Source organism: Gadus morhua, chromosome 2 (genome assembly GCF_902167405.1).
Source record: "Gadus morhua chromosome 2, gadMor3.0, whole genome shotgun sequence".
Lineage (NCBI taxonomy): Eukaryota > Metazoa > Chordata > Actinopteri > Gadiformes > Gadidae > Gadus > Gadus morhua.
In genome coordinates, this window is record NC_044049.1 from 7,984,362 (window position 1) to 7,996,379 (window position 12,018).

Consider the following 12,018-nt stretch of genomic DNA (forward strand, 5'->3'; position numbering starts at 1 on the left):
TGCCTCCCCCCTCTCTACGAAGAGCTGCGGGCATTCAGGTTGGACCAGGATACACCGGCTCCCCCTCAGCCATGCCCACCTCACGCCACCTATTTAAAAACTCATTATCACTGTTAAAAATCAAAGGCAGGACAAGACAAGCAGTCCAGCAATGTTTATAGAGAGTCCCACCTCTGGCCTCTACTCACAACAGGAGTATAATTTGTGTAGATCTCACATCCACGCTTGAGTGGAGAAACTCTGCATATGGTTCACAATGCAGACGTGTGGGCTGGTGTGGAAGTAGGATAATCAAAGTGTGCACATCAGCCTCTTCATCACACTGGTCCCTCGGAACTTGGGTATTACCTGATCTATTTGTCGTCCTCTCTGGTGGTACTCGTGTGTTACTCCAAAATCAAAATACAACAAATAAATGTTCTCATTCTTTATTGAGTAAAAGGCCTAAACAATATAATGCTGAAATCCCATCTGATGCTTAACATGTGGACGTTGTATAAAATTACTTATGACTTAATATAACGGGCCTAACCCTCGTCAACTAAATAGTCACACTGTCAATGAATTTTAATTCTACTACAATTCATCCAATAGCATTCAGTTCCAGTTGGGGCTTAACTTAAATGCAATTGCTTTTAAGGAATAACTTTGTCCTTTCCAAGTAGACCAACTAATTCCATGGGAATAGGTTGATTCGCCCCACAAATACTCCCCATTAGGGTTGGCGTGATAGCAATTATTGTACCACCATCCTCCCAGCCACAGTCGTGCACAGTTGTTTCCAGAATATAAATCTTGGTCCTTATCAAACGTTGAGAATTTCTGAAGATTATGATGATCCAACGAATTTCCTGAAAAAAATGTAATTGAATATCATGTCTAGTGATTCTTATGGATGAAGTGGGGCAACTGACTGAGTTACCTGTGTAGAACCTGATAATGTTATAAATTCCCGATAATTTAATAACCCGTATAATCTAATAATAATCTGCACTTGAGTCCATTGAAAATGTAATAAAACCTGATAATGGAATAACTTCCCGATTATGTAATTAAGTGCATTTCCCAATGATGTAATAATCTATGTACCAATAATGTAATAAAATGTTACATTAACGGGAGATTTTGACATTATTAGGTTAGCCTTAATTTCGCCGAACCTGGTAATGTAATAATGCCACAATATTGTAATAATTTAACAGCAAAACACCCATTTCATTGGTCCAAGTGATGATACTGTGTAAGCAACTCGAGGTCAAGAGCTCTAGCGCCACCAACAGGTCAAAGTTGGACATGCATCAATGTCATTGACTTTTGACCCGTTCATCCGTTTTTCACAAACAATGTATCACTGGAACCCTTGGGCCAAGCCGAGTTCTACGCATCCTATTATGTCTTTTTCCGCCATATTTTCATTTGATCAAAATCTTTTTAAAGGCCTCTCGTCATAAATTGTGTCTAATCTTCTCGAAACTAGGCACAGATGATCTTCAGACCATGACACACAAATGCATTCAACATCTTCTTCAAAATCAAAGGCGCTTGGCCGTGACAGGCAATCAAACTTGACGGTGAGGTCGCCAAACACAAAGTTTCTCAGCACACCTTTATGTCAACCAAACTTGATACACAGACTCATGACATCATCCTGGGGACACCCAAAACGAATACAATGTATACAACCCATGTACAAAGTAAAAAGTAATTTTTCACTGCACTGTTTGAGAAGTACTATGTAGCCTAATATTGCTGTTGATTATGTGAAAAAGTTGAAGCCACTAGGTTTTCAACAAGTGTATAGTTACATATATTTGAAATATATTAAATATATTACAAAATAATCCATTCCAAAAACGTATAATAGCTGCAAGCAATGATGAAGGGGCAGATATATGGCACCAAGGCTGGTTGAGACCAGGTTATTGTCCTAGGTTCTAAGCAATAACCTAGGACAAATTAGAATTTATAAATGTGAAATGACTTAATAAAATCCAAATGATAAGGGTTTTAAACGTAAACCCTTATTGACATTAAGCCTGTCAATAAGGGTTTACGTTTAAAACCAGGATGCTCAAAGATCGGACATGAATCTTAATGAAAAGAATAATCATACCTTCATCAGGTAAATGTGTCTACTTTCTTACCCTTTTACAATTTGGGTCTAAAAGCTGCTATAGACTATAATGGCAGAATAAATGTAGATGATTAAGAATAAAGACAAAAAGAGTAATATAGCTGCAAGTAGCAATGAAGGGGCCAAGAAGCAATAGGCCAGAGTAGCCACGGCAAACGGATAGATCTAGGTCAGACACATGGCCGTCAGCACTCTCAACAAGTTTCACCTAAGAAAATATTGCAAAGAATTTGTAGCCTGTGAAAAAGTACGATTTGATTTTGGCAACTTTCAAAATGGCGGCCAAATTCTGTTGTTTTTGTGAGTTATCATTTAGAAGCTGTAAGGGGAGGTCTGACAGGATAACCAGACATTGAAAATAAGTTTGATATCCTCACGTCAAGAGGAAGCATTTTAAACACAGCGCCCCCCAGAGGTCAAAGGTCACCATTATTTTGGTATCCCCAGGATGTTGGCATGAATCTATGTACCATGTTTGGTTACGAAATGTTAAAGGGTAGCTCAGAAATGGGCTAATTTCCTGTTTTGCGGCCTCACCGTCGTATTTGGATGGCTGACAACAAACGGTTTTGAATTTGAAAAAGCTGTTTGACACATTTGTTCAGCTTGGTCTGAAGGTCATATATGGCAACTTTCATAAAGATTGGACAGAACATGTGGCCAGTGAAAATATACAATTGATTTCGACATCTTTCAAAGTGGCAAATTCTGATAGTTTTGGAGCTATTTTGGGAGGTCTGGCAATATCACCAGACATTGAAAAATGAGTTTGCATTCCACTTATGTGAAGCGATAGGAGTTAAAACACATTTTCAATAATTCCATCGCACCCTAAATGTCAAAGGTCACCAAATGTTTTCGGTGTCCCCAGGATGATTTGTTATGACTCTTTATACCAAGTTTGATTAAGATACGTTAAAGAGTTGCTGAGAAATGGGCTTACTTCTTGTTCGGCGACTTAGCCATCAAGTTTGATAGGTTGTCACGGCCAAATGTTTTTGAATTTCAAGAAGCTGCATTCGTGTGTCATGGTCTGAAGATCATCTAGGCGACGATTCGAGAAGATTAGACACAATTTGTGACGAGAGGCTTTTAAAAGGTTTTTGATCAAATCCAACATGGCGGAAATCCAATGTGGCGGAAAATGACGTCATTGTTGAACTCGGGTTCAAAGATACCTTGTTTGTGAAAAACTGATAAACGGGTCAAAAGTAAATAACATTAATGCATGTCCAACTTTGATCTGTTGGTGGCGCTAGAGCTCTTGACATAGAGTAGCATACACAGTATCGCGACTTGGACCCAAGTAATGAGTGCTTGAGTGGTTTGCTGTTAAATTATTACAATATTGGGGAATTATTACCTTATGTGATTCTGCGAAATTTAGGCTAACCTGAATGTAGATAACCTCCCGTTAATGTAACATCTTATTACATCATTGCTACAGAGATTATTACATTATTGAGAAATGCACTTTATTACATTATCAGGAAGTTATTACATTTTCAATGGACTCAAGTATTTGTATTACATTATTGGGGTTATTAGACTTAACGTGAGCCTGTATCCGTCCTTCTCTGGGGCCACGTTGAAGGAGGAATACTCCACGAATGCCTTTGCGCCATCGAAGTCCTCCATGTCCACCCTCAGCTTGTAGCTTTTTTTCCCAGACAGGAGATGGATATTCTCCAGACCTGGAAAGAAACAATGCTATCTCTAATTTAACATTTAAAGGACTTAAATGTGATTACAATTATTTTGCAAGATTCAAATGTACAGCTGTACAACTTTCCAGTTCTCACCCAACCAGTATTCACTTGACGCCTGTCCGAATCCAGTCTTGTACTGTTCCCACCCACGGTAGAAGTTAATGGTGCCATCAGTCCTTCTTTGAATGACCTGAGTTGGAAATCAATAGCGTTTACATAAAAATAACCTTGAAAGTCGATATGTGTATGAGTGAGCCTCTCCGAGATAGAGGGCGGAAGGCTTTCAGTATTCAAAAAACTCGCTAACACTCACTAACATACTATCACTTTCGGAGCGTCATTAGTACGATTCTTGTAAACAAAGAGAAGACGGACTGGTCAGCATTTTTGATTTGTAGAATATATCAGTCATGAGATTTTATTGATGGCATTTTTCAAATGAATATCGACCAGCATTAAATAGAGATGTGTAGAGGGTTATTCTAAGCTATGGGGGCTAATTGAAATGTGACACATTGCGACTTTGAGTGATTGTGAAATGTAACTGTTTTTCCTCATCTTTTAAAATGTAGTTTTCCACAGTGATATTATTTATCCATTCAATAATGAACGACGGCATACTATTTATAAATATTGATGCTCAGATCAAAAGATTGATGATCAGGTGCCTCAAGGGACTTACAATGAATTCAGATGCATGACTTTGAGCAGAAGGTAGGGGTTAGGCCATGTTGCTTAATATATATGACTTTTTTTCTGTTATGGTCTGTTATGTATCACATCCAAACATAATCAATACAGTCATCTACACTACAGCACAGTTGTTTTTGTTTTGTAAATCTCAACAAGTTGTGAAAAGGGGCAGCTAACTTGTAACCAATCGTGTATCCCCTCTCTATAAGGCCTGCAACAGATGATCAATTATTATTGCTGTGGAGTGTTTTTTGCATAGTGCGTTCGAATTGCAACTCTGGAAATACATCCCTTTTTTTATATCACTATGTTTTCAACAAGATGCACGCCTAACATAAAAAAAAAAGAAAAGATGAACGAGATCTAGTGAGCTAGGCCTCATGAATGAATCATGGCTCATTGAGAAGGATGCCAACTTGTACATTACCGTCCATTTGTCACTATCTGGTGCATCCATGCTGCCCATTTCACAGAACACCTGAACCGGGGAAGTGGGTCCCGCTGGAAAGATCGTATAGACGCCACTGTTACCGAAGCCGTTGCTATAGAGGTCGCTGCAATCCACTGGAAGCGACTCAGGTGTACCGCTCACTACCACCGGAGTGTCGCCCACTACCACCGGAGTGTCGCCCACTACCACCGGAGTGTCGCCCACTACCACCGGAGTGTCGCCCACTACCACCGGAGTGTCGCTCAGCACCACCGGAGTGTCGCTCGGCACCACCGGAGTGTCGCCCACTACCACCGGAGTGCCACTCACTAACACCAGGTTCACCCCCAAGAGGACGAGTAGGCCTAAAGGTCCCTGGAGAAGGCACAAAATAAGCAATGGGTCTTACCCACTGCAGGTTTCCGAAATGCTTTTGACAATTTTGAAACACAGAATCGAGAAATAGGCTGCACAGGCAATACTTACGATCATTTTCCTCGCTGCAGGTCTGCCTTTGATTTTTCGACACTTGGATACAAGTTATTCCTTACTCAAATGTGTGTCACGGATATTCATATGTGCCTCTGTATATTTATAGCCTTCAACCGTCAACCATAAAATTGTGGATATGTGAACTTTGGACATCTCCTACAGAGCCCCTGCATGGGATCACATGTTGGAGGATAAAAGTTGATGTGCCCGCACTTTACGATACCGCAGGCATAGTTCACTAGACTTTGATCTCGGGTTCAGTTTTAAAACAGTTTGCACCAGTGATGTTGCACTGTATAGGGGGAGGTCTGGCAATATCCCCAGACATTGGAAAATAAGTTTGCAATCCGTTTACGTGAAGCGATAGGAGTTAACACATTTTCGATAATTGCACCACCCTCTAGATGTCAAAGGTCACCAAATGTTTTGGGTGTCCCCAGTATGATGTCATGACTCTATATACCAAGTTTGGTTAAAGTGCACCTATTATGCTTTTTCGACTTTTACGACCTATAAACGTTGTTATAATGATTTATAGTCATGTTTAACCATACTAAATTGTCAAATAGGGACGTACGTCCATTTAGACACATTCCCTGCTGACTGCTGGTGGCTGTGCAGAGCGCTAAACACTAGGGACGCCGGTGTGGGTGTCGGATTGACTCGGCTGCCAGATCGACACAGGGTCCCAGATTCGCAATAATGACGCACTTCCTGTAAACGCTGTCTTTTAAATGCGCATTCGCATTTCATTCATTCACATGTTATCCCCAAGTATTAACGATCTCCTTTTGTTTTCTAATCTATGAATAATAGTCTAATGTACAAATCATTGTTGCAGATACTTGGGTTATAAAGAAGAATCGGTTAACTCCATTCACTGAACGGGGTGATCCACTTTATTTCCAGCGCTCCCAACACAGAGTCAAAACAGCGACCCACACGCAGACACTTCCGTTCTCCTCCTTCAGTGCTTTTAGACGCGTTTCCAATGGCTTTGTTTGTGCGAAAAGAACGGACTGCTTTCAATGAAATCAAAACCAAAACGGATTGAGCCTTCTTTTTAAGTCCATGATTGAGCCCCGTTTATAAACAACCCTTCTGGGTTTTGTCCGTTGGCTTGTGTCGATACGTCAAGTGGCGATACGTCATCTGTAAGCGCAGGACCTAGAGTCGATCTGGCAGCCGAGTCAATCCGGTACCCACACCGGTCGCCATTCACTTGTTCAAATTTCCGGGATTTGTCAACGTAGAGCAATCCGGATTTTCCATGTATTGTAATGCTGCAACATGCTCTTCCGGAAGGTAACCAATCACAACGGAGTGGGGTTGGTAGGAGGGGGGGGAGAAAGACAAAGCCGAGTCGAGTGTTGACAGAGAATGCTGTAAGCGCCCAGATGAGAGGAAGAGTTTCCGGAAAATCTACATCGTTTTTTGTGCTGTGATTCATGTCAGGTTGCTCTAGAGGAGTCATTAATACGAAATTAAGATCAGAAAAGTAGTATAATAGGAGATCTTTAAGATATGTCAGAGGCTTGCTGAGAAATGGGCTTACCTCCTGTTCGGCGATTTAGCCATCAAGTTGAATTGGTTGTCACTGCCAAAAGTTTTTGAATTTCAAGAGGCTGCATTCGTGTGTAATGGTCTGAAGATAATCTGGGCGATGTTTCGAGAATATTAGGCACGATTTGTGACGAGAGGCCTTTTAAAGGGTTTTTGATCAAATCCAACATGGCGGAAATTCCAATGTAGCGGAAAATGACGTCATAGGATGTGGTGAACTCGGCTTGGCCTTATGTCGCCTTCAAAACGGTCTGAGTTTCCGGGAGGTTTGGAGGTTCGGACCTTAAGCTCGGAGGAAAGTACTTTGAACACTCTGTTGGGTCTGAGTTTTCTCTGAGTTTCACGCAGAAGTAAAGCTACCCGAGTCCTCCGAGATCACGTCACAACAATGGCTGCCCATTTCATTGATAGACTAAAGTGAACTTGCAGCAAGCACTAAGAGGCGAACTTAACAACCATTCTTGCATTACGATACATTATAGCTTACAAGTTACTATAATAGACATCACCTGATAAATTCTTGCTCATGTTCAACCATCGCAAGCAGTTCTAACAACTGATTCATCTGATTCAGCAAAGAAGCGCAAAGAGGTCCCTGCGGGTCCATACTTGTTGTTATGAAGTCTAGTCTCGCCAACAATCGATAGTTACGTGTTGTAACTCTAGATTCTATGAGTATAGGCGCAGCCTTTTAAGGCTATCGCTATTGGGTTATCCCTAGGCATGAGCCGTAGCACTGAAAGATTTGTAATCCACGCCCACCAACAGCGTGGACCTCAATCACGTCCGCGGTCCTCATTCACATCCGCAGTTCGCAGATATACGCGGGCGCCGGCGGACGTTCGGCTCCCAATAAACCGCTTTTCTTCAGCTATTTAAAGGACAATGAGGCCGACACTTAAAAGGCTGCGCCTATATTGATATAATCTAGAGTTACAATACGTAACTATCGTTCTATGTCGTATAGGCTTCGCCTTTTAAGGCAATCGCTATTGGGTTAAAGGGCGAAGCACGATATAGTCTATGCCTCATTGGTCCCGATCAGTACCAGAAACACAGCTACATACGCGCTAGTAACATGCATCAGATGTAGCATACCATATGTCATGTGTCTAATGGCACGTCATCAACGAGCAGCTCTAATGTGTCTGATAAGACACAAGAGCTCTCAGCATGAAGAGGACGATATTCCTCTGGCCGAGTGAGCTCTGATAGTCTCAGGCGGCTCTGCCCCCGCTGACAAATAAGCCACTCCCACACAAATGCGACAGCCGTTGTTTTGTCAGGGAGAGGCCCTGGGAATGTTCTCAGTAATGCACAAATAACTGTTGAGTTTTGCGCAGAGCCTCCGTGCGCTTCACATAACAGGCAAGCGCGCGTACGGGGCACAAGAGATGGGCTGTTGCCTCCTCCTCAGATTGATGAAGAGGGAGAGAGAAACCATTGAGTGTTATAACTCTCGATCTGAACGAGCTAGTAACACTCTTAGGTGTAAAAGCCGGGTTCGGGCGTAATATGGCCGAACTGCCGTCCCCTTGTATTCTAAGACGAGAAGGGTCTACAGAGAGTGCAGACGGGTCGCTCACTCTCTTAGCTGACGTCAGGGCCAGCAGCAAAGCTGTCTTGGCCGACACAAACTTGAGGGGCACCCGGTCAAGAGGCTCAAATGGGGCTTTAAGCAGTGCGCGCAGAACCAGTGTTAAATCCCATTGTGAAGTGAGACAGCGCGTCACGGGTCTCTCTCTCCTCACACCTTTTAGGAAGCGCTTCATTAAGGGGTGACTAAAAACAGTTTTATCCCCGAAGCCCTCGTGGCATGATGAAACAGCAGCCGCGTACGTCTTAACCGTGCTAAAGGACTAGGGATCGACCGATATATCGGTCGGCCGATATTATCGGCCGATATTCGCGTTTTTTACGTGTATCGGTATCGGCCGATACGCGGCCGATTTTCGCCGATATTTTTTTCGCCAATTTTTTTTATTTTTTTTTACTTGTTCTACCTCACCTGTTTTTACTATTTGTTAAATATAGTTTTTTATATTGAAGTTCAATAAATGTTCCTTTTTTTAAATTGAGACTTGTAACATTTGTTATCAGTGTAATTTTTATGATTGAGGGAGCAAAAAAAAAAAAAAAAAAAAAAAAAAAAAAAAAGTAGTATCGGCTCTAAATATCGGTATCGGCGTATCGGCGTATCGGCTAAGGCTGATGAAAAAATATCGGTATCGTATCGGCCCTAAAAAATCCGTATCGGTCGATCCCTATAAAGGACAGCCCTCTTTCCATCAGTATCTGGAGGAAAGAGAGCACACGCGGCAAAGGGCAGGAGATGGGATCACAACCCCTCTCCGTGCACCATTTCTGGAAAGCCGCCGATTTAGCCGAGTAACACGCTCTGGTGGAGTCAGCTCTGGCACCCTGGATGGTCCGTACAACCTCCTGGGAGAGGCCGAGACCCTAGGCGCTCGTGTTCAGCGGCCAGGCCCACAAGCGCTGGCCGATCTCTGGGTAATCTATGATTGCTCCCCCTGCCTGTGAGAGCGTCCCGCCGCCAAGGGAGTTCCTTCGGCGGCCCCGAGAGCAGACGCTGGAGGCAGGGAAACCACGGTGCACTCGTGCGTTGCGGTGCTATGAGAATCATATACAGCCGCTCCTCTTGGACTCGGTCCAAGCCTTGGGGAATCAGAGGGACGGGTGGGAAAGCGTACCGGAGTGTGTTCGGCCAAGGTCTGTGGGCAAACGCATCCACCCCGAGTGGGCGATTGTCCTTCGCGCTGAGCGAGAACCACAGCTCGCCCTGTGTGTTTTCCCGCGTGGCGAATCGGTTGACCTCCGCCTTCCCAAACTCGCTCCATATGTGATTGATCAGTTCGTGGTGCAGAGTCCAGTCTCCTGGTTGGGGACCCCCCCTCGACATTATGTCGGCCCCTCTGTTCAGGACACCGGGGTTGTACGCTGCTCTGATGGAGAGCAAGTGCGTGTGTGCCCAGCATAACAGCTGTCTCGCTATGCTCAGCAGCTGTGCCGAGCGCACAGCCCCTTGGCGATTTATGTATGCTGCTGTCACCTTGTTGTCCGTGCAAATCATTACGTGTTGATTCGTCAACATTGGGGCAAAGTGTTGGACCACTTTCAACACGGTGAGGAGCTCCAATGCGTGTGAAGGAGGAGCTGTTCTGAAGGCGGCACAAGGGTTCCAAAGAGGATGACGCCGGCAGTTTTCGCCACGTCGACTGCCCGTTCGGCCAGACGATGAGGGTCAGCCGCCATGGTGAAGACATCATGTGCCAGCAGGGCGATGTTGTTCATGACAGCCTCTTGCTTCATCAGGCACTGATGCACCCTGTCCGTGAGCTTGGCCGTCAGCTGGTCTTTGGGAGTGGGGCGGCGGCCGCTGAGCCCCGGCTTCACTCCAAAGACAGCGCACAGAGCGGGATCCAGCGGCGGTACCGCCCTGTAACCCCGGTCTGTTGGACCCTCCGTCTTCGTGACCTGGATGAACGTTTTCACCGGGGCTCCGAGCTTCCCGGGCTCCGCCGCAGCCCCACTTAAGTATGGTCTGATGGCGGGAAACGTCGGCCAGATCAGGTCGAGACGGGCGGGGCGTGTCGCGGCGTCGAGCCCCCAGATTCCATGCAGCTGGTCCGGGCGTTGGGGGGCCTGAGGCATGGGCACCGCAAGGCCGAGGTTTGCGGCTGCCCTGGCGATAATGCCCGGAAGCTGAGACGGGGCAGAGACGGGCAATGCTGCTGCCCCAAGCTACGACCCCTCCATTCGGAGAGGGGAAGCCGGGGGAGACGCCCCCTCCTCGCTGCGGTTGGAGTCGTCCGACTCCGAGCCCACGAGGAGGGAGAGGGCATCGTCGAGCGGGACGGTAAAGTCGTCGGCACCTTCAGCGATGACGGCGGCAGTGTCGGCTCTGCGCTGTCGGCATTCCACCGACAGCGTCTTACAATGCTGACACAGGCAGAGCGGCGAGAGCGTCAAGAGGGCATGTTCATGCCCCAGGCAGCCCTCGCACACTTCATGGCCATCATGAGGCAAGATGTAACCCGTGTTACATGACTTGCAGATGCAGACCGTCCTGGAGTCCATGTTCGTATCCATTCAGTATGCTAGGAACGCTGAAGAAAATGGGAGCCGAACGTCCGCCGGCGCCCGCGTATATCTGCGGACGTGATTGAGGCCCACGCTGTTGGTGGGCGGGGATTACAAATTTTTCAGTGCTACGGCTCACGCCTAGGGATAACCCAATCGTGATAGCCTTAAAAGGCGAAGCCTGTTTTTATGTCATAGCCTCCGAACGTTTCCTGAACACTCTTATTTCGGAAGGGAAGGTTTAACACACGTAAGAGCTTCCGAACCTCCGAGCTGTTCTGAAGGCGGCACAAGGGTTCCAAAGATACCTTGTTTGTGAAAAACGGGTCAAAAGTAAATAACATTAAGGCTAACCTGATGATGTAATAATAAACTCCCGTTAATGTAACACTATATTACATTATTAGAACAGAAATTATTACATTATTGGGAAATGCACTTTATTACATTAATCTCGAAGTTATTACATTATCAGGTTATATTACATTTTCCATGGCCTCAAGTGCAGATTTTTATTACGTTATTGGGGTTATCATATTATCGGGAATTTATGACGTTATCAGGTTCTACAACCTGTGTCAACCCTTGTTTAGTCTCACCCGCGCCACCGTCTTTGAAGTGATTGTATTTCAAAGGGTTGTATTTCCAGAGTTGCAATTCGAACGCACTGTGCAAAGAACACACCATAGTGCTAATGGAATTTTGTCCTTTGGGATTTGATCATCTGTTGCAGGCCTTATTGAGATGGGAAACATGATTGTTACAAGTTCGATTTTTTATCATGTTTGGATGTAATAAAGAACAGACCAATAGCATAAAAATGTCATATATATTAAGCAACATGGCCTTACCCCTACCTTCTGCTCAAAGTCATGCATCTTAATTCATTGTAAGTC

The 12,018-nt window shown here is 44.7% G+C and overlaps 1 protein-coding gene across 1 annotated transcript; it reads right to left on the minus strand.

Moving 5' to 3' along the window:
- Positions 1 to 412: 412 nt before the first annotated feature.
- LOC115532972 (microfibril-associated glycoprotein 4) lies at positions 413 to 5,655 on the minus strand. The gene is made up of 5 exons (XM_030343103.1): positions 5,453 to 5,655; positions 4,964 to 5,341; positions 3,937 to 4,033; positions 3,685 to 3,828; positions 413 to 851 (listed from the first exon to the last, which is right to left on the minus strand). Exons 1-5 carry the CDS (start codon positions 5,456 to 5,458, stop codon positions 598 to 600), a joined length of 879 nt encoding a protein of 292 aa, XP_030198963.1. The 5' UTR covers positions 5,459 to 5,655; the 3' UTR covers positions 413 to 597.
- Between the last annotated feature and the right edge of the window lie 6,363 nt (positions 5,656 to 12,018).

Bases quoted from the DNA above. Each gene is read 5' to 3' on its own strand.
- LOC115532972 (XM_030343103.1), bottom strand. The intron at 4,034-4,963 runs GTAATGTACAAG...TTTCCAACTCAG, and splicing joins CAGATAGTGACAAATGGACG to GTCATTCAAAGAAGGACTGA. The intron at 852-3,684 runs GTCTAATAACCC...CATTTTTTTCAG, and splicing joins CGGATACAGGCTCACGTTAA to GAAATTCGTTGGATCATCAT.